Source organism: Grammomys surdaster, unplaced genomic scaffold (genome assembly GCF_004785775.1).
Source record: "Grammomys surdaster isolate TR1022 unplaced genomic scaffold, NIH_TR_1.0 165, whole genome shotgun sequence".
NCBI lineage: Eukaryota > Metazoa > Chordata > Mammalia > Rodentia > Muridae > Grammomys > Grammomys surdaster.
This window is the reverse complement of record NW_021604613.1, coordinates 21,486,051-21,508,696: the sequence shown is the minus strand read 5'-3', so window position 1 is coordinate 21,508,696 and position 22,646 is coordinate 21,486,051. Positions and strand designations below refer to the sequence as shown.

Here is a 22,646-nt window from a genome sequence, read left to right as displayed (position 1 = left end):
CTTGGTGTATTTTTTTCAAGTTACATCTGTGGCCAGTTGTGATTGGGATGAAAGCAAAGTATATGTGATAAGGGTACATTGTATGAAATAATTAATAAAAACACTGTTTTTGGGGGGGAGAGAAAGAAATTTTAAAATGAAAAACTGAAATAAATCTAAAGTTAAAACTGTTAAAAAGAAATATACATAAAAATGGACTGTGCAATTAATTTCTTCCTGTGTAGATTTACTTACTCCCTCAAAAAGGACTTAGGAGATTTTATAGCTTAGAAACTTAAAACAATATATTTCAGGAAAATTTTAGAAGACAACAAAAAACAGTAAACTTAAAACTATATCCTCTAAATAGTGTATTTATTTTGCATTTACTAAAAACCAAAGAAATATTTAATGATACTTTACTTATTATTTAAATAATTATAGTATAATATATATATATATATGTATATATACATATATACATATATATATTATTATATATTATTATATATTATTATATTATATATATATATTATTTCACTAACTTTATTTACCTAAGAGTAAAGTCTTATATTTATTTAATTTAGTGTAGTATTTTTTTCTGAGAGTTACTTTATAACATTCTCAGTATTATAAGCAGTATCTGCATACTTTTTAATATCTAACTGCTGCTAATTCTCATTCTTCTCAACTCCTACATTCTGAATTTTGTGCTCAGGTCATATTCAGGCCACCTATTAAAATTATAAGTACACAGACATGATTATTGATATGCTGTCAATGCACAGAGGTAGCTAGTCCTTCTACGAGGTGACATATATGTATTTACAGTATCCAACATAAAAGTAGTGTATAAACAAATACGTTTAAATGTATTTGTTAGGTTTCTTGTGCTTTTAATTTTTTGTCAATAAATTTATTGAATGTTTATTTTAAATACCCAACTGTATATTAAGTACCATATTAATATTATGATCGTATTCATCTTAATCCTGAAAGAAAGATATTCACTTTATAAATCTGTAGCAGGAAAGTAATTGCCCATGGCAATATGGCTCATGTAGCAATAAAGATTTGAACCTATATCTGTCATATCAGAAAAGCTTAACTTCTCTGTATGAAACAAACTTTACAGCATTAAAAAAAAGATTAATGCTACCTGTCTAAATCCTTTCTAAGTAAAAACCATGCTTCACTGTATGATAAATAATACCAACATAGTAGTTAGATTTGCTCTACATGAAAAAAATTATTTTCTGCCTTTGTGCCCATGGACAAGTGCTCCATTTCAATATTTTTAAGGGAATCCACTTACTGTCATTCATGCAGAGCTCTAGCAAAATTCATTATTTGAAGTTCATCTATATTTTAATGGAAACAGGTTCAATATTTTCTATAAGGTCAAAATACTAAGTACATTATCTCTCCAGATTGTTAATAGACAAGTACAATTCAGATGAGATAAAGAAAAATCTGTTTTACAGTTTCTAGTGAAAACACAGAGGAAGTGAAAGGTTTCCTAATAACTACATTGCTAACGTTTCTTTAGAGAGGATTACATGGCCTTAGGAACTCTGAGCTGTGAATAGGACTGCTCCAAACATGATGATTGCTCTGGGAGGTCAGATGTTTGTAGACATCTTGGGGATGATCAAAACTTTTTTAAAAGTAGCTTCCTTGCCCTTTTGTTTTCTGCTTTTGGAGCCATTGCCTTGATTTTACTTTAGCAAAAATAATCTTCCAGTCTTCCTTTCCACCTAGTTGTTTGGAAAGAATGAATCACAAGCAGTTCTTACGGTTTCTTTTCAGTATTGTTTTTCTTTCTTGTGATTCTTTTGCCTTGATTCAAAGCTTCTGTATCATTATGCACATCAATAAAGAGTTAAAGGCAACAGAAAACAGAAGAGAGTTTGGATTGTAGTGAATGAAGATAAACCATCCGGGTCAAATAATGTGATAGCACAGCAGAAAATCCCAACAGCTTTACTGTTTAACACGGGTACTGTCATGCTTGACAATAGGAGAGACAAGATATATGGCTAAAATGATATTAAGCTTGAAATATAAAGTATGCAGATTGGTATGATAAGCCAAAATATTGATATATTACCATGAAATAGACAGTCTCAAATAGATACTGCTGGCTGTGAAGGCTTCCTGAAGAATGAAACCAAGAAACAACTGAGGGTCTTAGAACTTGATACAGCATGCATCTGGCATAGTGACTATGATTTTCAGGAAGATTAAAGATAATGAATGAGTATAAAGACTCAGATTCATGACAATAATTAGAATTGTTTAGATACCCTAATTGTTTACACAATCTGCTCTCTTAATATGTGGGGTTATCTTCTTCGTACTTCAGAGAAAATTACTAATATGCTAGCGAGTACATATAAGTGTTACATGGTAAGACATTGAAATATGAGACTAATAACCATATAACAGATGGATGCTCATAAAACACTATTATTACTTCTCATTCATAAAGATCTTTCACTCATGAAAACCATTCTATCATTTGATACATTATCAAATCATGGGCACCATACGTTAACCTACAAAATAGAGAGTAGAAAGAAGAATCAAATGGATTTTGGAAATTGGGATCTAAGGGAGGACACACAGGTAGGTTTCCTTCTCCATGTGTCTCAAATATGGATGAGGAGAAACAGGCGAATCAAAATGCCACATTGTGAAGACCAGAAGTACTACCACAAAGTCAGTTATTTCTACTCTAAAGCTCAGAAAACTGAATAGTCTAACATGACAGACACCGTTTAGATAATAACGGTTAGAATCCGGCTAAACTCGGCAGAAAAGAACCATGATCCCAAGATGACTCAGAGCAGCAAAGGAGCAGAACTGTGCTGTATTCTATCTTCAGTGAGTTGCAATTAGAAGTCACCAAACCCAGACACTATTGTGGATGCCTAGAAGTGCCTGCCGACAGAAGCCTGGTTCAGCTGTCTCTTAAGAGGCTCTGCCAGAGCCTGACAAATACTGAGGCTGAAGCTCTAGGTCAACCATTGGACTGAGCACGGGGTCTCCAGTGGAGGAGTTAGAGAAAGGACTGAAGGAACTGAAGGGGTCTCTAACCCCATAGGAAGAACAACAGCAACCACCAACCTGACCCCCCAGAGTTCCCAGGGACTACACTACTAACCAAAGAGTATATATGTGGGACCCATGGCTCCAGCCGAATATGTAGCAGAGGATGGCCTTTTCGGGCATAAAAATGAGGAGAGGCCTTTGGTCCTGTAAGGGTTCAATGCTTCAGTGTAGGAGAATTCGAGGGCAGGGAGGCAGGGAGTATGTGGGTGGGTGGGCAGGGAAACACCCTCATAGAAGCAGGGGGATGGGGGATGGGATAGAGGGCGTGGGTGGACCAGAAAAGGAGATAACACTGATATATAAATAAAAAATCCAATAATTTTTCTTTAAAAAGAAACTTTATAAAACCTTTGGTAGCTTAAGAAAGAAAATCAGACTGACAATGATCCTTCCATATGACTAAAATGGCCTAGATAGAAGAAAAAAATATTTTTTCCAAAAAAAGTTAAATTTAAACCCAAACAAACACTTATGCAAAATGTTTGTAGGACATGCAACTATAATACTCCAGTGACAGTTACATTAATTGTCAACTTGACAGTATAGAATCTTCTAGAAGAAAAACCTCTATACACACTAGTGAGGGATATTTGCAGTAAGATTCTAAAAATGACCCTGGAGATTTTCTTGCTTATTCCTTGAAAGTAGAAGGCTGCCTCACTGTAAGCAGCACCAGTCACTGGCTGGGATCCTATTCTGTGGGAATGGAGAAGGGGAGCCAGGAAACTGCAGGCATTAATTATTCTTTGCCTCTTGGTTATAGATTTAATGTGATGTGATTGTTCCACTGTAATACACTGTAACCATAAAGTGAGAGCCAGGGCCATTCTTCAAGTACTTTGCTTTTCTCCAAGTAGTTTGACAAAACTAACTAAGATATCCACAAACCAGAAACAAGATAAGTATTCCTTCCTGTGAACAGTTAAGAGGAATATTCCATTACAAAAAATATATACTAATAGCAATAAAAAATACCATTTATCCTACAAACCAGATGAATTCTTGAGTTTAATGAAATATTGTTATTCTGAAACTTCATACAAAATACTACTATATTTAAATAATATTTAGTGACAAACTTATGGAAATAAGCTAAATATAATGTTTGAACTTTCCATGTTATTCATAAAAGTATATACAATTTTTCAGAAGAAAAGGTTTTGTTAAAATGGTATATTAGTAACTCAATTATCTGAAAGTAGATCACAATGTTATGTAGCCTACATATATAAAAAGTTAGAGGCTTATATATCAAAGGAAAACATCATGTAATCAAAAGTATGGGAGCAAAATAGGGAATTGATTGGGTGAACAGAAAAATAGTAAAATAACTTATTTCACTGACCTTATATCAATTAAGAGTGAATGGTTTAATATTATAATTGGAAGGCAGAAATCAGCTGACTACATTTTAGAAATAGGCCCCAGTTGTATGCTTCATAGACAACTCAATTATAAAAAACAATTATACATTGAAAAGATGGAAAATACGTACTTATGTATACTATTTCTTTACAGTTTGACCATCAAAACTAAATACAGCAACAGAACAGCAGGCTATAAACCTATGTATGCATGGAGAATTTATTTTTCAAAAATATGCAAAGGTAGTTTAATGAAGGAAAGGTAACCCACTGATGAATTGTGTGATGTCATAATCTTATCAATAAAGTCACCAGTTTGGAATCTTGTCTTCAGTTGCTAACTTTGGCCAGGGGTATACTTGATGTTCTTCTATTTAATAATTATAGGAATGATTATTCAGTTACACAGTTATAAATTTAATAAGTGTCTTGGTAAGTCTGTCAACATTAGTATGTTACATGCCTTAAAGTAAGGACCCCTTAGTCTTAGGGTCTGAATGAAGAAGATGTGTATGAGAGAGTTTATATTATTTGCAGGCCATATTAGTGACTGCTTAAAACAAATATGTGGTTCTCCCTGCTGATCCACAGTCCATGTAGGTAGTGGGAGCAGAGACACTGAGGAAATGGGGGAAAGGGGAATTGGAAACTCTGTGAGAATGACTACACTGGGACCTCTTGTCAATAGACATATCAATTTTACTTATGCTGATTGAAGGTTTATAAAGTTTTGGGGGACTGAGAGGATGGGAAATGAGTCTTGGCTTGGAGATTAGGGTAACCTATCATACCTTATTAGCATGGGGGAAACATTTCAGAAATCTCAGATGCTAGCTGAACAGGTTTTATCAAGAGAAAGGAAATTGATCTATTAATTAATTGATGCTACATGACATTTCCCAGGTAGAAGAGATTGTAGGGACATAGAATTTAGAGAAGGAGAAGCTTTGCCAAGGAATGGTGTCTCCCATATTGTGCCAAGCCCAGAGGTTATCCAACCATGGTGGACTTTGACCTTAATTTACATAATTTTTCCACATAAGTCTATTTACAAAATAAAAATAAAATCACCTTTCCATGTTATATATTTAAAAAACACTCAACATGAAAATGTGGGCAGCTTAATTTTACAAGTACAGGCTGGGTGAGTTGAAGTCCATGATCCCTAGTGCATGCTGGATGAGTTGACTTTCATGATCCCTAGTATGCTTGCTGTTTGTGTTCACTCTATATCAACACAACTTTCAAATACTCTTAGCTGAAAATTTGAGTTTTATATTAGTGATATTGGTAACTAACAGGAAGATAGAGAAGATTTTCACAATTTTATCTGGAGAATTCTTAATTTATAATGAGAAGAATGTTGTTATCCAGGTACTTAGAATAAGTTTTCAGATATGCAGGAAAGGACGTGAAGATTTTGTCTTTATTCAGTGCATCGCATCCTGTCAATAACGTTGCTATGCGCTGATTATATTGAATAAGTGTTCATTGTAATTGAGAACACAAATGGTCAATTTTAGAAAACTTAAAACAAGGTCTTTGGTACTTCTGATATCAAAATCTAAACAACAGCAAAAGATGTTATACTATGGTCTAGAACTAAAACTCTAGAGTACTAAGCAGAACATCTAAAGATAACAGACAGCTTGAATTGCAGAGCAAGTTGAAAAGCAGCTAAGTAATTTAATATGTCAAAAGACTGGGGATATAGCCCAGCGGCAGAGTGCTGGCTTAATTTGTGCAAGGTAATATGGTCAGTTAAGATTAACTCTGAAGAAGAGAAGCCATTGCTGATACATTAATCTGCATATCTCCTCACAAATATTTATTTCAGTTTCCTGAATACTCTTTTGTACACATTTCTATAGATGACTTACCTTTATAAATTCCCAAGTTATATATTAGAAGATGCCTGCAAAATTATTTATATTCTTAAATTTCAAATTTTAATTTACTTATTTTTCTATGTGTTTGTGCATGCATATGTGTACATACCAAGGTACCTACAACAATCAGAGGATAGTTTGGGAAATCAGATCTCTTATTCTACCATGTATTCCTTAAAGATGGAATGCAGGTCTTCACACTTGGCAGCAAGCTACCTTACCTACTGATCCATTTTGCCTGCTAGATTTCCAAACTTTTTCCCACTTTATATATTCTGTATACTTTTCTCACTTCCTCTTACTTTAAAAATAATTTTGCTAATTATATCATTCTCTCAAGTTTCTTCTTTAAAACCCCCATTTTTGGTGTGTTTGTGAAACAAAATGTTGGCTTGGGAAAGGCATACTTCGCTCTTTAATTTATGTGTGTGTGTGTTTGTGTGTTTGCAGTAGTATATTTCTTTTTAATTGGGCATTTTATTTATTTACATTTCAGATGTTATCCCCTTTCCCCATCCCACCCCCATAAATCCCCTATCTCATCCCTTCTCTTCCTTTTGGTATTTATATCATTTTAATTACATTCAAGTATTACGGTCAGTTTTAGGTTGAGGAACTACCAATACAATAGATGCAAATAGTTTATATCAACCACCTGTCCTCCTTTTATGTTCAGTTAGACAAAGGGATTTTGTTTAGTCTTATGGACAAGGCTATTTTGCTATACAAATATAACAACTCTGCAGTATGGAATAAGTTGGAGGGAGAAAAAAGATTGGCAACTGGTTAGGTATCCAAAGTCGTTTGACAATGAACTCTTTCAAACCAACTCCTTTAAAAGTATCAAGCATGGGCACATTGTAATCATATTTGATACATATATTGTGTGTGTATATATATATATATATGGTTAAGTAGAAAATTGGAAAGGGTTTAAGAGAGAACAGCAAAAAGGGAACATATTATAATTATATTTTAGTTAAATATAATTTTTAATAAAAAAGCTATGCAGCTTATAACAAAATATAGTAAACATTACTATATTCATTGTCTCATTTCCTGTTGATTTTCATGTGTATTGCAGCTGCTGAAGGGATGGTGTGCAACCACCTATGTTCAAATGATGGTTGTTGGGGACCTGGGCCAGACCAGTGCCTATCATGTCGGCGCTTCAGCAGGGGAAAGATCTGTATAGAGTCTTGCAACCTTTATGATGGGTAAGATACATCAGGCCACCTTTAACTCATAAGCTGTAAGCTACTGATTAAAGCAAATATCTGACCTTTAGAAAAGCATTGAGGATTTAGAATATATGTCAACCAAGATCTTTAAAGAACACCTTCCTTCTGCTTTTATCTTGAGCGACTGTGAACCTCCTGCTTTTTTCTCTATCCAGGTTGTGTGCCTATTTCCACCCAAGAAACATCCCGCATCTCTATCTCTTTGATAACTGGGGAAGACCACAAGAAAATTTCATCTATGATTTGAGTTGAAGAGTGTTTTCCATGTGGTCTGACCTTTTTTAAAAAACAATGTTTTTAACTCAGTGTTTTTAATTCCCTGTGCACTGTAGTTGTCACATTGCCTGCAATAAAACCTAGTGTCTACTCTATACTGTGGCATTTCATACCCTGTCAAATCCCTTTATCATAGCAGAATTTCATGCATTGTGATTGCTACTCATTAGTGTGATAATGTGTTTCTCATGGCTGTCCCCTATGTCGATTTCTCTCATACTGCTCAACTGAAAGTACTTTAAACAATTTTGGAAACTCTACATTGGAATGTGTTCAGTCTATTTCTTTTCTCCATTCACACATTTCCTCATTGTGACAACTGATGCCATGATCAGTTCTTGCCTTAATTTCCCCAGTAACTGGGTTTAAATGATGAATACCATCTCATTGGACTAAGCGCAAACCCCCTTAAGTGACTGCTAAGCCTCTTACCTTGTCGTCAGTAGCTAATGATCAGAATTTTTTTTAAACTGCCGTGGTCCCAAAATTCCATCCTGAAATTTATTTTTCTTTGTCTGCATATGTGTAAATGATTTAAAAATAAAATTGTAAAATATTTGTATGAAGAATAAAAATAATATATAAATAGGATGAATGGAAGTAGCATGGTGCTGTCTTTTTTGATTTTGGAAATTGAAATACGCTTATTAAGGTCTTGTTAAAGTTTATTCTTGGGATTTCATTAGCATCATTCCCATTTTATTGGATAATCTGAGCCTAGCAAATGGTTGACTAAAATATTTGTCTTAAAACCTGATACGGCAGTGAAATAAATGCATATTTATGAAAATGAAAAGTGCATTTATAAGTATATATTTATAAATACAAGCTTTTTGTATGTATGCACATAAGAAAAAGAAAACATAAAAGAGTTTCCTCAAAGAAAAAAAAAGAAAGTCAATCAATTCAGTCTAATTTGTATCCAAATTCAAGTGGCAATATGTTTCTGTAACTCCTAACTACAATGAACAATCAAAATGGAAGAGAAAAATAGTTATAATGGAACATTGAAACATGAAACCCTAAATTCTTTCTATCTATCATACATTCTGAGTCCTTGAGACAAACACGAAAACATTAGGCTGCCAGTCAAAGAACTTTGATGGCAATTGCTTATTTAAAAGAAAATCACATCTCAATAAAACAGATTTCTCCTTTTACAGTTCATACTCATTAAACTAAATGTCAAGTGTTTAATTCTGGAATAGTAGTGTTGGTGTTAAGACTTAGATTTTGGAGACTTGGTGTTCCTGTATTCACTCCAGCTCCAAAGACTGACTATGCTAACATAGTAGTATCATAGACTGTAACTAGTTAGACCACATCCAAGTCAGGGAACTTGACAAAACCACAGTTAAGTCACCAGGAGTATGGAATCAGAATAACAATGATGAATACAGGGTAATCAAAGGCTCAGTAACTCTTAAAGACTACAAGCAAGATCTCCCATGAAAGCAGGAAGAATATCAGGAGCCCTGTTATTCTAACTTTCCTATTCTAACTTTCAGGAAGTTAGCAAGGAAAGGCCATGGTCTCCCCATTGTTCTTATGACATGTGTTTAATCTTTAATTGTGTGTGTGAAGAGGTGGATGCTGTGGTAGAAGAATAGGGAGAGTACAACCTAGGTTTTAGTAGCATAAAATTATGTTCTTCATTTGTCACCATAATCCCTTAATGGCCAAAGTATTTTATCCAAAACTAGTAATTATCTGAAGCTCATATGATTACTAGTCTCTCATAAAAATTCATTATACATTGTTTGTAAATTTTTGTAGACTTTAAATACCCTCCTTTGGGTCATTTTTACCTTTCATTCTAAAGGCCTTTTCTGTCTTTACATCACTTGTATTACTGAAGCATAAAAATAAAACTTGTTTGATAACTGTAATTTCTAAACAAAAAAAATTGCAAAATGTTTGACCTAAAACATAATAATATATTACTATATAAGTACTAAGACAATGTGGCTAAATATGTATGTTCTATATAGACAATAACCTACTGATGCTCTATATTTTGAAACTATACATAACTGTTGCCTTTAAAGAAAGCATAATAGCATATAAGTGTGAAAATGCCTAAGGAAAATGCCCAATTTTAAATATTAATAAAACAGAAATGTAGAGTTAATGTTAATTTGACAAACAGAATATATAACTTATGCTTTGGAATTCCATTACATATTAAGGCTTTTTGTGCTAAAATGAAACACACAAAATGAAAGAACTCTTTTAGAATTTATCACATAATTAATTTATAATTACATTATTCATATTGATATTGGTTTCAAAAGATGATTCAGGACACCAAGGAAGAAAATTATAACCAAATTAGATATAAAAATTTAATTAGTCATCAACTTTGTTAGTGACACAAAATTATCTTACCTAACATTTTATTTTGTATTTTAGTGAAACCAAAAAACACAGTATAGATGACTGGTTCCCAATTACCAGAGTAAAATATTTATATTAGACTTTGAAGTGGATAATTACCTATTTAAAACCTATAATACATAAACAGACATAAAATTTAATGATATAAAAGGGAGTGTCATGATCACAGTAGATTAAAATAGTGAAGTTTTAAACTATGTACATTAAACTAAACTATTTACTTTATTCCATATAGAAATACTTGAAAAAGAATTAGACTGAAAGGAATGTTATAATATTAGATCAATAATCTAAGAAAATAAAATCTAACATAAAAAGATATTTTTAATACTTTAAGGTTGATGTTTTAACAGGAGATAGGATATCAAAGCCTGTTTTGAAGTTTAGCCAGAAGTAAATTTAATAGTCTTGGGATTTGAAGGACAAGATTGGAGCACATTTATGTAGCCAGCAATTAAAAAACACAATGGTTTAGAAATTGAAACTTCAACCAAGAAGAATGTTTTATATAGAATCAAACAGATGTAATCTTACTCAAAGAGGTAAAAGTGATTCTGCTGTGCCATCAAAAGAGCTTATTTTCTATTTTCGGAAAGTACTAGAATATCTCTCATAGGAGAGAGCTTTCCAGAATGAGACAATTGTTGAGCCCAATCAAGGGCAAGGAAAACCATCTGGCTGCTGTATATCTTCTCTTTTAATGGAAAGCATCCCCCTTAATGCATAGAAAAGTGCATCTGTGACTCCTGGCACATTAGAGAAACAAACTCAAGAATTTACTCTGCCAATAGTACACTTAGCAGATGTTGCTTCATTTGTTAAGTTGATGGCTTGTTTGCTTACACCTCCTCACGCAGTTGATATTTTCACAGGGAATTTCGAGAGTTTGAAAATGGCTCCATCTGTGTTGAGTGTGATTCCCAGTGTGAGAAAATGGAAGATGGACTTCTCACATGCCATGGACCGGTAAGCCTGAGGACTTTAGTGAGTGTGATTGCTCATTTGTTATCATGTACATAAATATTACGTCATTGTTTTGGATATGCATGCTTATTCAATTGGTATTTATAGGATACTAAGGGGAACTGTGTTTAAAATTTAAATCTAGAAACATACAATTTCAGAGGATAGATAAAATATTAGGAAATCTACTATCATATAAGTACTCCCCAAATACTGTATTTGAGTAAGAAGACAAAGGGTATAGAGTTCTTCGGACAAGATACACAATTGAAAGAAAGACATGAAAGTAATCATCTTAAATAATAATAAATAAAGTAATGAAAACTGTATAGACTGTTAAAAACACAAATGAATAAAAAATGAAACATACAAGTTAAAAGTTCATGTTGTTTTGGTGAAATTATAATGTTGTTATTTAATATATATGATGGCAGAATGGAGAATACTAGTAAAAGGATAAGATGAGCTTCAGAAGCTAAGACCTAAAGCAGTACAATCTATTAGAGAAAATGATCCTAGGAAAGATATCCATCATGAAAATCCTATGTGCTGAGGAGGATTTTTCATAATTAAAAGTTATATTAGGGAGAAAATGTTTCTAATTCTCAGAAGCCTCACCTTTTGGTTTCCACACATTGGGTTTCTCAAGATCAATCTGTGTTTGTCATTAAAACTGATCCACTCATTCTTCATTAATTAAATACTTAGTTCTTCTGTTATTGAACTACCCCTTAGCAGGGAATTGGGGATTAACATTTGGGCACAAGCAAGAACTCTGGTTTCAAGAAAATATATTTAAACTCTAAATAGTACACACTTTCTATGAAAATGCTTATTTAAGTCACTTAGGAAAAATAAAGAAAGTATTCCTTCAAACTTCCATCAGGACTCAGTGAGCCGGCTTGGAACTCTTTTTGCAGGATATGAAAAAATCAGTCTTTCCAAGGACTGATGCAGATAAATGCATGTGAAAAGGCAGACCATCGAGAAATGGAAATGCAGTTACATGGCAAGAAAAACTCAAGTCTTTAGGTTGAAATACTGTCCTTGACCTTTATGTGGTCCAAGGGCTTCTGTAATTGCTTTGTTTCTCTACTGTAAAGAGTCATGATAGCACAGTTGATCTGTTGCATGAGACTGGCAAATTCCACAAACAAGTATTCCATCACAAAAGAAAGGAGGTTTCCTTAACTGGTTGGGGAAACAAGTTAAGGTGAATGTTTGACAGTAAGTCTTCTAATGAAAACAAGGATTCTTTTAGAGTTTGACCACTTGAAATCAAAAGATAAAATAATCATTCTGGAGCCATTTCCTCCTTATAAGGCTGGGAGCATCAGATGCCTCTAAATCTAGTCAATGTGTACTAGACATAGCTTGAGAGAAATACTACTTAAAAAGTGACTCCTGAGGTTGACCATGCACACTGCTTACTTTGTTGATTCCCACAGGTGCCACTGCTCCATTGTTGACTGTGGATTTGCATTGTTTTGTAAATTAATATTTTGACATGTATAATTTTCTGTTCTATTCCCTCTTTTATTCTGAAAAAAATCTCAAAGAAACACTTTTTTTTTGTCCAGTATGTGACATGGTTTAATGCTTACTTCACATCAATTTCCATTGCTGCTTTATATATAAACCCCCATTCAAAGATATTTTTCAAAAACCATGAATTTATTCATATTATTCTTTTGTCATTTAGTTCACATTCTGTACCTTAAAACTGATGTTTATATATTTTAAACATTCCAAAATTCTGATACTTCAAAATAATAAAATGTTGCTAAAATCTAATACTTTCAGTACAATTAATTCTATTCATAGAAAAATAATTTGCTTGTGAAATCTAAGTTTAATATGTACTATATCATATTTTGCTAGATAATTTCACAGGAGATATCATTTTAAAATGTTTAGTTTTCAGTGCTGGAGAGATAGCTATGCAGCTAAGAGCACTGGCTGTTCTTTCAGGGAATCCAAGTTCAATTCCAAGCTCCCACATGACAGCTAACAACTGTCTATAAGTCAAGTTCCAGAGGACCTGACACCCTCAAACAGACTGACATGGAGGCAAAATACCAAGGCACATTAAAAACAAAATTTGAAATTTTATGCAAATGGTTTCAACATATGCCCTTCATTTTCTAATGTGATTACACTAGTTTTCTTTTTTATACATTAGATGCTGAATTAATTTATTGCTAAAAATATTTACATCTTGAAATAAGTGTGATTCCATAGAAAAGTAGATGTAAATAATCTTGTATACCCTTCACCTTGTTCCGTATTAGAGAGTCTTATATATCCATAGAATAATATCAAAACCAATCTACTGATATTAGCACAATAATTGTTAACTGGATTATAGAGCTTCATTGGATCCTATTTCTCTTTTCAGATACAAATTAGATGATTTTTTCCAGAGGTTTCTTCCCTCTTACTTCTGACAATAATTTTTAATATTTTTTCTGATTTTTATTGGATATTTTATTTATTTACATTTCAAATGTTATACCATTTGCTGGTATCCCCTCTCCACACCCTGTATCCTATCATCCTGCTTCTTTGAGTGTGCTCCCCCACTCTTTCCCCCCTACTCCCACCTCACCACCTTGGCATTCTCCTACACTGGGACATTGAGCCTTCATGGGACCAAGGGCCTCTCTTCTCATTAATGCCAGATAAGGCCATCCTCTTTTTGGTTGGTGGTTTAGTCTCTGGGGTTTAGTCTTTAGAGCTCTGGGTTCTGGTTGGTTCTTCCTATAGGGTTACAAACTCCTTCAGCTCTTTCAGTCCTTCCTCTAACTCCACAATTGAGGTACATGTACTCAGTCAGATGGTTGACTGTGTGCATCCACATCTGTATTGGTAATGCTCTGGCAGAGCCTCTTGGGAGACAGCTGAATCAGGTTCCTGTCAGCAAGCACATCTAGGCATCAGCAGTAGTGTCTGGGTTTGGTAGCTGCATATGGGATGTATCCCCAGGTGAGGCAGTTTCTGGATGGCCTTTCCTTCATTCTCTGTTCTACTATTTGTCCCTGTATTTCCTTTAGACAGGAGCAATTCTGGTTTCATATTTTTGAGATGCATGGGTAGCCCCTTTCCCACTGGGGGCAATGCCTAACCTCTGGATATGGTCTCTACGAGTTCTCTCTCCCATTTGTTGGGTTTTTCAGCTAATGTCATCCATGTTGTGTCCTGGGAGCCTCTTGCTTTCCTATCGTCTGCGACTTTCTGGTGGCTACCCCCAGTTCCCCATCCCCATTGCTACACATCTGTTCAATTTTCTTAAACCCTCTGTACATCTCCTCTATCTCCTCCCATACTTGATCCTGCCCCTCCCCCTTCAGGGTTAAGGTTAGGATTAGAGTGAGGGTTAGGGTTAGGCTAGAGAGATAGCTCAGCTGTTAAAGGCTAGGGTCACGACCAAAATTATAAGAGCTTTTAAACATTTTTACAAAATGTAAAACAGCTGTTATAGTTCATCAAAATTGTGCTTGTATAATAATCCTAGCATTTTCTCTCAGAAAAATATTTATTTATTTTTTAATGTAGTGTACTCTGAAAGTCTTAAAATTATTCAGAAGGAGTCACCCCCTTGTCATAACCCATAAGCTTTGAGATCACAGCATCCTCACTTCTACATGAAGTGTTCCTACAGGCAGCATGGCAAGCAGAGGCTGGAACTTTCAGCCCTCACCCTCTTATATACAGCTTCCACTTCCACTTCATTATTCATAGTAAGCTTTATCTATGCATGGGAGGTGAATGGCAGTCCTCCCACAGGGATGATAGAGCATCCTTGTATAGTTGTGAATGGTAGCTTTGTTTTCTGTAGAAGCTACCTGGGAAAATCAACTGCCACTGAGAAAAATAATGTAATGTGCACATCAGGATTTAGTCTGTCATTCTATTAGCTGCCTAGAAGATTGAGTTCACAAGCAGTTTAGATCCAGGGAGAAGAAAGAATGAACCTTTATCTTTGACAGTCACTGCACCTAGACTTTTAAATCCTTAATAATACCACAATGTGTGAGGACGCATTAGAAGATTGCCTAATGTAATTATTAGATGATTCTATATAGAAAATAAAATAGCAATCAGTGAACTTCAACCAGTTAGAAACTTCTTAAAAATGTATCTTAACTATGTCATCTGAGGATCCTTTTTTTGAATCCTCGTGAAACATACAGTCATGAAATGAGTGTATGAGAATATGCTTAATGAAGAATTAGTTTAGTTCGTGACATTTTTATATCTTGTCATTTTTGCCTGGGTATCATTTCATATTACAAGAATTTAATAGAAAATAATGCCTAATTCAGAATCTACCTAATTTACTTATTGTAAGCTTTATTCTGAATTCTGCAAGAAGCATGTCTCTTGTCTTGTAGAATAAGTCATGCCACTGAGCATACTTGCACAGTAAATGATTTCGTATAATAGATAGTATTATGTGCCTAAGTACCCATGAGCAGGTGTTAAAATTGGAAGCATGTGAAGTAGTCTTCTTTGGGAAAAAATGAGAAGTTAACATTAGCAACTCTTTAGGTAGAATGATGATTAGGTTTCATAGGTAATTTAAAATTTTTATTTTATTTTATTTTATTTTATATTAGCTCTGAATTTCACATCAAAATAATGGAATAGATAGCTACTTTATCTAAACTCATGAGCTTCTTTGTGATTAACTTTCCTTCTTTATATTACTATCTTTAATTAGATAATTCTTTTTGCTTTTTGTTGCATTATTCCTGTTGTAATATTTAGCTAATTTGAGGTTATTATATATATATATATATATACACATATATGTGTATATATATATATATATATTCACAACCATAAAAACAGTATTCTTGTTATCAACTTTTTTTAATCTCAAAATATACTGTCTCTCTTGCAAGCTTACTGCCAGGATTGTATCATTCTTAGATGTTAAAATTAGCATTAAAATATTAATCTTGTGATTGGGCATGATGATACCTGCATATAAGCCAGCAATGTGGTGGCCGATGAATGATAATTATGAGTTCGGGACCACTGTGGGCTTTTTTTTTTTTTTTTTTTTTTAATTTTTTATTGGATGTTTTATTTACATTTCATATGTTGTCCCCTTACCCCATCCCCCACCCACCCAGGAACCCCCACTCCCCTCACACCTCCTCCTTCTTCTTTGTGGATGTAACCTCTATCTACCCCCCCACTCCCACCTCCCCACCCTCAAAACTCCCACCCCCTGGGGCGTCCAGCCTTCATGAGGTCAAGGATCTCATCTTCCACCTGTGCCCAGCAGGGCCCTCCACTCTTATATATTCAGCTAAGGCCCTGGATCCCTCCATAAGTGCTCCCAGGCTGGTGGTTTAGACCCTGGGAGCTGTGGTTGGTTGGTATTGTTGCTCTCCTCATGGGGCCACAAATCCTTTCAGCTCCTTCAGTCTTCACTCTAACTCCTCCATTGAGAACCCCATAATCACTTCAATGGCTAGTTGTGAGCATCTGCCTCTGAATATGTCAGACTCTTGAAGACCTCTGAGGAGACATCCATATCAGGCTCTTATCAGCATGCACTTCCTGACTTCCACATCAGCATCTACCTTTGGTGACTGCACATGGGATGGATACTCAGGTGGAAAGGTCTTCAGACGGCCCCTCCTTCAGTTTTTGTCCCTCGCTTTGTCTCCATATTTGCTCCCTTGAGTATTTTGTTGCTCCTTCTAAGAAGGACCGAATCACCCCCACTTGGTCTTCCTTCTTTATGGACTTCATGTGGCCTGTGAGTTGCATCTTGGGCATTTTAAGGTTCTGGGCTAATATCCAATAATCAGTGAGTGAATACCATGTGTGTTCTTTTGTGATTGGCTTACCTCACTCAGTATGATAATTTCTAGTTCCATCCATTTACCTAGGAACCTCTCAAATTCATTGTTTTTAATAGCTGAGTAATACTCCATTGTGTAAATATACCACTTTTTTTAATCCATTCCTCAGTTGAAGGACATCTGGGTTCTTTCCAGCTCCTGGCTATTATAAATAAGGCTGCTATGAACATAGTTGAGCATATGTCCTTATTATATGTTCGAGCACCTTCTGGGTATATGCCTAGGAGTGGTATAGCTGGATCCTCGGGTAATGCTATGTCCAATTTTCTGAGGAACCGCCACACTGATTTCCAAAGTGGTTGCACCATCTTGCAGTCCCACCAACAATGGAGGAGTGTTCCTCTTTCTCCACACCCTCGCCAGCATCTACTATCACCTGAGTTTTTAATCTTAGCCATTCTGACTGGTGTGAGATGGAATCTCAGGGTTGTTTTGATTTGCATTTCCCTGACGACTAAGGATGCCGAGCATTTCTTTAGGTGCTTCTCGGCCATTCGAGTTTCTTCTGTTGAAAATTCTTTGTTAAGCTCTATACCCCACTTTTTAATAGGGTAATTTGGTTGCCTGGAGTCTAATTTCTTGAGTTCTTTGTATATATTGGATATTAGCCCTCTATCAGATGAAGGATTGGTAAAGATCTTTTCCCAATTTGTTGGTTGTCGTTTTGTCCTATTGACAGTGTCCTTTGCCTTACAGAAACTTTGCAATTTTATGAAGTCCCATTTGTCAAGTCTCGATCTTAGAGCATATGCCATTGGAGTTCTGTTCAGGAACTTTTCCCCTGTGCCCAAGTATTCGAGGCTTTTCCCCACCTTCTCTTCTATTAGTTTCAGTGTATCTGGTTTTATGTGGAGGTCCTTTATCCACATAGACTTGAGCTTTGTACAAGGAGATAAGAATGGATCAATTTTCATTCTTCTACATGTTGTCTTCCAGTTGAACCAGCACCATTTGTTGAAAATGCTGTCCTTTTTCCACTGGACAGTTTTAGCTCCTTTGTCAAAGATCAAGTGACCATAGGAGTGTGGGTTCATTTCTGGGTCTTCAATTCTATTCCATTGATCTTCCTGCCTGTCTCTGTACCAATACCAGGTAGTTTTTATCACTATTGCTCTGTAGTACAGCTTGAGGTCAGGGATGGTGATTCCTCCCGAAGTTCTTTTATTGTTGAGAATAGTTTTCGCTATCCTAGGTTTTTTGTTATTCCATATGAATTTGAGAATTTCCTTTTCTAACTCTGTGAAGAATTGAGTTGGGATTTTAATGGGGATTGCATTGAATCTGTAGATTGCTTTTGGCAAGATGGCCATTTTTATTATATTAATCCTGCCAATCCATGAGCATGGGAGATCTTTCCATCTTCTGAGATCTTCTTCAATTTCTTTCTTCAGAGACTTGAAGTTCTTGTCATACAGGTCTTTCACTTGCTTGGTTAGATTCACACCAAGGTATTTTATATTATTTGCAACTATTGTGAAGGGTGTCATTTCCCTAATTTCTTTTTCAGTCTGTTTATCTTTCATGTAGAGGAAGGCTACTGATTTGTTTGAGTTGATTTTATAACCAGCCACTTTGCTGAAGTTGTTTATCAGGTTTAGGAGTTCTCTGGTGGAAGTTTGGGGGTCACTTAAGTATACTATCATATCATCTGCAAATAGCGATATTTTGACTTCTTCCTTTCCTATTTGTATCCCTTTGACTTCTTTTTGTTGTCTAATTGCTCTGGCTAAGACTTCCAGTACTATATTGAATAGGTAGGGGGAGAGTGGGCAGCCTTGTCTAGTCCCTGATCTTAGTGGGATTGCTTCAAGTTTCTCTCCATTTAGCTTGATGTTGGCTACTGGTTTGCTGTAAATTGCTTTTACTATGTTTAGGTAGGGGCCTTGAATTCCTGATCTTTCCAAGACTTTTATCATGAAGGGATGTTGAATTTTGTCAAATGCTTTCTCAGCATCTAGTGAGATAATCATATGGTTTTTTTCTTTAAGTTTGTTTATATAGTGGATTACATTGATGGATTTCCGAATATTGAACCATCCCTGCATTCCTGGGATAAAACCTACTTGATCATGATGGATGATTGTTTTGATGTGGTCTTGGATTCGGTTTGCTAGAATTTTATTGAGTATTTTTGCATCGATGTTCATAAGGGAGATTGGTCTGAAGTTCTCTTTCTTTGTTGGGTCCTTGTGGGGTTTGGGAATGAGTGTAATTGTAGCTTCATAGAACGAATTGGGTAGTGTTCCTTCTGTCTCTATTTTGTGGAATAGTTTGAAGAGAATTGGTATTAGGTCTTCCTTGAAGGTCTGATAGAATTCAGCACTAAAACCATCTGGTCCTGGGCTTTTTTTAGTGGGGAGACTTTTAATGACTGCTGCTATTTCCTGAGGGGTTATGGGACTATTTAGATGGTTTATCTGCTCCTGGTTTAATTTTGGTACCTGGTATCTGTCTAGGAAATTGTCCATTTCATCCAGGTTTTCCAGTTTTGTTGAGTATAGGCCTTTGTAGTAGGATCTGATGATTTTTTTAATTTCTTCCGTTTCTGTTGTTATGTCTCCCTTTTCAGTTCTGATTTTATTAATTTGGATACTCTCTCTGTGCCCTCTGGTTAATCTGGCTAACGGTTTATCTATCTTGTTGATTTTCTCAAAGAACCAACTCCTGGTTTTATTGATATTTTGTATTGTTCTTTCAGTTTCTATTTGGTTGATTTCAGCCCTGAGTTTGATTATTTCCTGCCTTCTACTCCTCCTGGGTGTATTTGCTTCTTTTTGTTCTAGGGCTTTTAGTTGTGCAGTCAACTTGTTAGTGTGTGCTCTTTCCAGTTTCTTTTTGTAGGCACTTAGAGCTATGAGTTTTCCTCTTAGCACTGCCTTCATGGAGTCCCACAAGTTTTGGTATGATGTGTCCTCATTTTCATTGAAATCTAAAAAGTCTTTAATTTCTTTCTTTATTTCTTCCTTGACCAAGTCATCATTGAGTAGAGAGTTGTTCAGTTTCCATGTGCACATGGGTTTTCCATTGGTTTTGTCATTATTAAAGACCAGTCTTATTCCATGGTGATCTGATAAGATGCAAGGGATTATTTCAATCTTTTTGTATCTGTAGAGGCTTGTTTTGTGACCAATTATATGGTCTATTTTGGAGAAGGTACCATGAGGTGCTGAGAAAAAGGTATATTCTTTTGTTTTAGGATGAAATGTTCTATAGATGTCTGTTAAGTCCATTCGGTTCATAACTTCTGTTAATGTCAAAGTGTCTCGGTTTAGTTTCTGTTTCCATGATCTGTCCATTGCTGAGAGTGGGGTGTTGAAATCCCCCACTATTATTGTGTGAGGTGTAATGTGTGTTTTGAGCTTTAGTAAAGTTTCTTTTATGTATGTAGGTGCCCTTGCGTTTGGGGCATAGATGTTCAGAATTGAGAGTTCACCTTGGTAGCTTTTTCCTTTGATGAGTATGAAGTGTCCTTCCTTATCTTTTTTGATTAATTTTGGATGGAAGTCGATTTTATTTGATATTAGAATGGCTACTCCAGCTTGTTTCTTGGGACCATTGGCTTGGAAAATTGTTTTCCACCCTTTTATTCTGAGGTAGTGTCTGTCTTTGTCACTGAGGTGTGTTTCTTGTATGCAGCAAAATTCTGGGTCTTGTTTGTGTATCCAGTCTGCTAGTCTGCGTCTTTTTATTGGGGAATTGAGACCATTGATGTTAAGAGATATTAAGGAAAAATGATTGTGGCTTCCTGTTATTTTTGTTATTAGAGGTAAAGTTATGTTTGTATAGTTATCTTCTTTTGGGGTTGTTGGAAGATTACTTCCTTGCTTTTTCTAGGTTGTAGTTTCCCTCCTTGTGTTGGCGTTTTCCATCCATTATCCTTTGAAGTGCTGGGTTTGTGGGAAGATATTGTGCAAATTTGGTTTTGTCATGGAATATCTTGGTTTCACCATCTATATTGATTGAGAGTTTTGCTGGGTATAGTAATCTGGGCTGGCAATTGTGTTCTCTTAGGGTCTGTATGATGTCCGTCCAGGCTCTTCTGGCTTTTATAGTCTCTGGTGAGAAGTCTGGTGTAATTCTTATAGGTCTGCCTTTATATGTTACTTGACCTTTTTCCCTTACTGCTTTTAGTATTTTTTCTTTGTTTTGTGCATCTGATGTTTTGATTATTATGTGACGGGAGGTATTTCTTTTCTGGTCTAGTCTATTTGGTGTTCTGTAGGCTTCTTGTATGTTTATGGGCATCTTGTTCTTTAGGTTAGGGAAATTTTCCTCAATGATTTTGTTGAAGATATTTACTGGCCCTTTAAGTTGGGAATCTTCATTCTCATCTATACCTATTATCCTTAGGTTTGGTCTTCTCATTGTGTCCTGAATTTCCTGGATGTTTTGAGTTAGGAGTTTTTTGCTTTTTTCATTTTCTTTGACAACTGTGTCAATATTTTCCACCGTATCTTCTGCATTTGAGATTCTCTCTTCTATCTCTTGTATTCGGTTGGTGATGCTTGCGTCTGTGACTCCTGATCTCTTTCTTAGGTTTTCTATCTCCATGGTTGTCTCCCTTTGAACTTTCTTTATTGTTTCTATTTCCAGTTTCAGATCCTGAATGTTTTTGTTTAATTCCTTCTTTGTGTTTTCTTGCATTTCTTTAAGGGATTTCTGTGATTCCTCTTTAAGGGCTTCTATCTGTTTACTTGTACTCTCCTGTATTTCTTTAAGGGAGTTACTTAATTCCTTCTTATAATCCTCTATCATCATCATGAGAAGTGATTTTAATTCTGAATCCTGCTTTTCAGGTGTGAAGGGGTGTTCAGGGCTTGCTATATTGGGAGAACTGGGCACTGATGATGCCAAGAAACTTTGGTTTCTGTTGCTTATGTTCTTGCGCTTGCCTTTCGCCATCTGGGTAACTCTAGTGGTACCTGCCCTCTCTGTGTAAGATTGGAATCTGTATTTCCAGTTATCTTGCTTATTGCAGAGCTCCTCGGAGTCCAGAGGTCTCTGTGGTCTTATGCCCCTAATCTCCCGGGTGGAAGAACTCCTGGGACTCAGGCCACCTCTTGGATCTGGTAATCCTTCTGTTCTGAGTGCAGTGGCTCCTCGGCTGCTCTGAGTGCAGTGGGTTCTCGATGACTCAGGATTCAGTTTCAGCTGCTCTGAGTGCAGTGGCTCCTAGATGACTCAGGATTCAGTTTCTCCACAGGACAGGAGCAGACCAACTCTGTGTCAGCTGCTCTGAGTGCAGTGGCTCCAGCTGCTCTGAGTGCAGTGGGTCCCTGATGACTCAGAATTCAGTTTCAGCTGCTCTGAGTGTAGTGACTTCTCGATGACTCAGGATTCAGTTTCTCCACAGGACAGGAGCAGACCTACTCTGTGTCTGCTCCAGTCCCAGGGACCAGGCAGGGGCCGAAGGGAAGTGGAATTCCGGAGGGGCAGGGTTTGGGTAGCTGCTGTGCCCTAGATGTCCCTGGCTCCCAGATGTATTTCTGGGGCCTAGGGAGTGAGATGGAGTTCTTACCAGCTGCTCTGAGTGCAGTGGCT

General features: G+C 35.8%; 1 protein-coding gene across 2 annotated transcripts in view; it reads left to right on the top strand.

The window, feature by feature from the left end:
• Positions 1-22,646, top strand: part of Erbb4 (erb-b2 receptor tyrosine kinase 4) — a 983,956-nt gene that overhangs the window by 715,508 nt on the left and 245,802 nt on the right. For both annotated transcript variants that reach the window (XM_028765623.1, XM_028765622.1), the window contains exons 13-14: positions 7,431-7,563; positions 11,133-11,226. In XM_028765623.1, the coding sequence (XP_028621456.1) occupies positions 7,431-7,563; positions 11,133-11,226 (227 nt within the window). The remainder of the gene's footprint in view (positions 1-7,430; positions 7,564-11,132; positions 11,227-22,646) is intronic.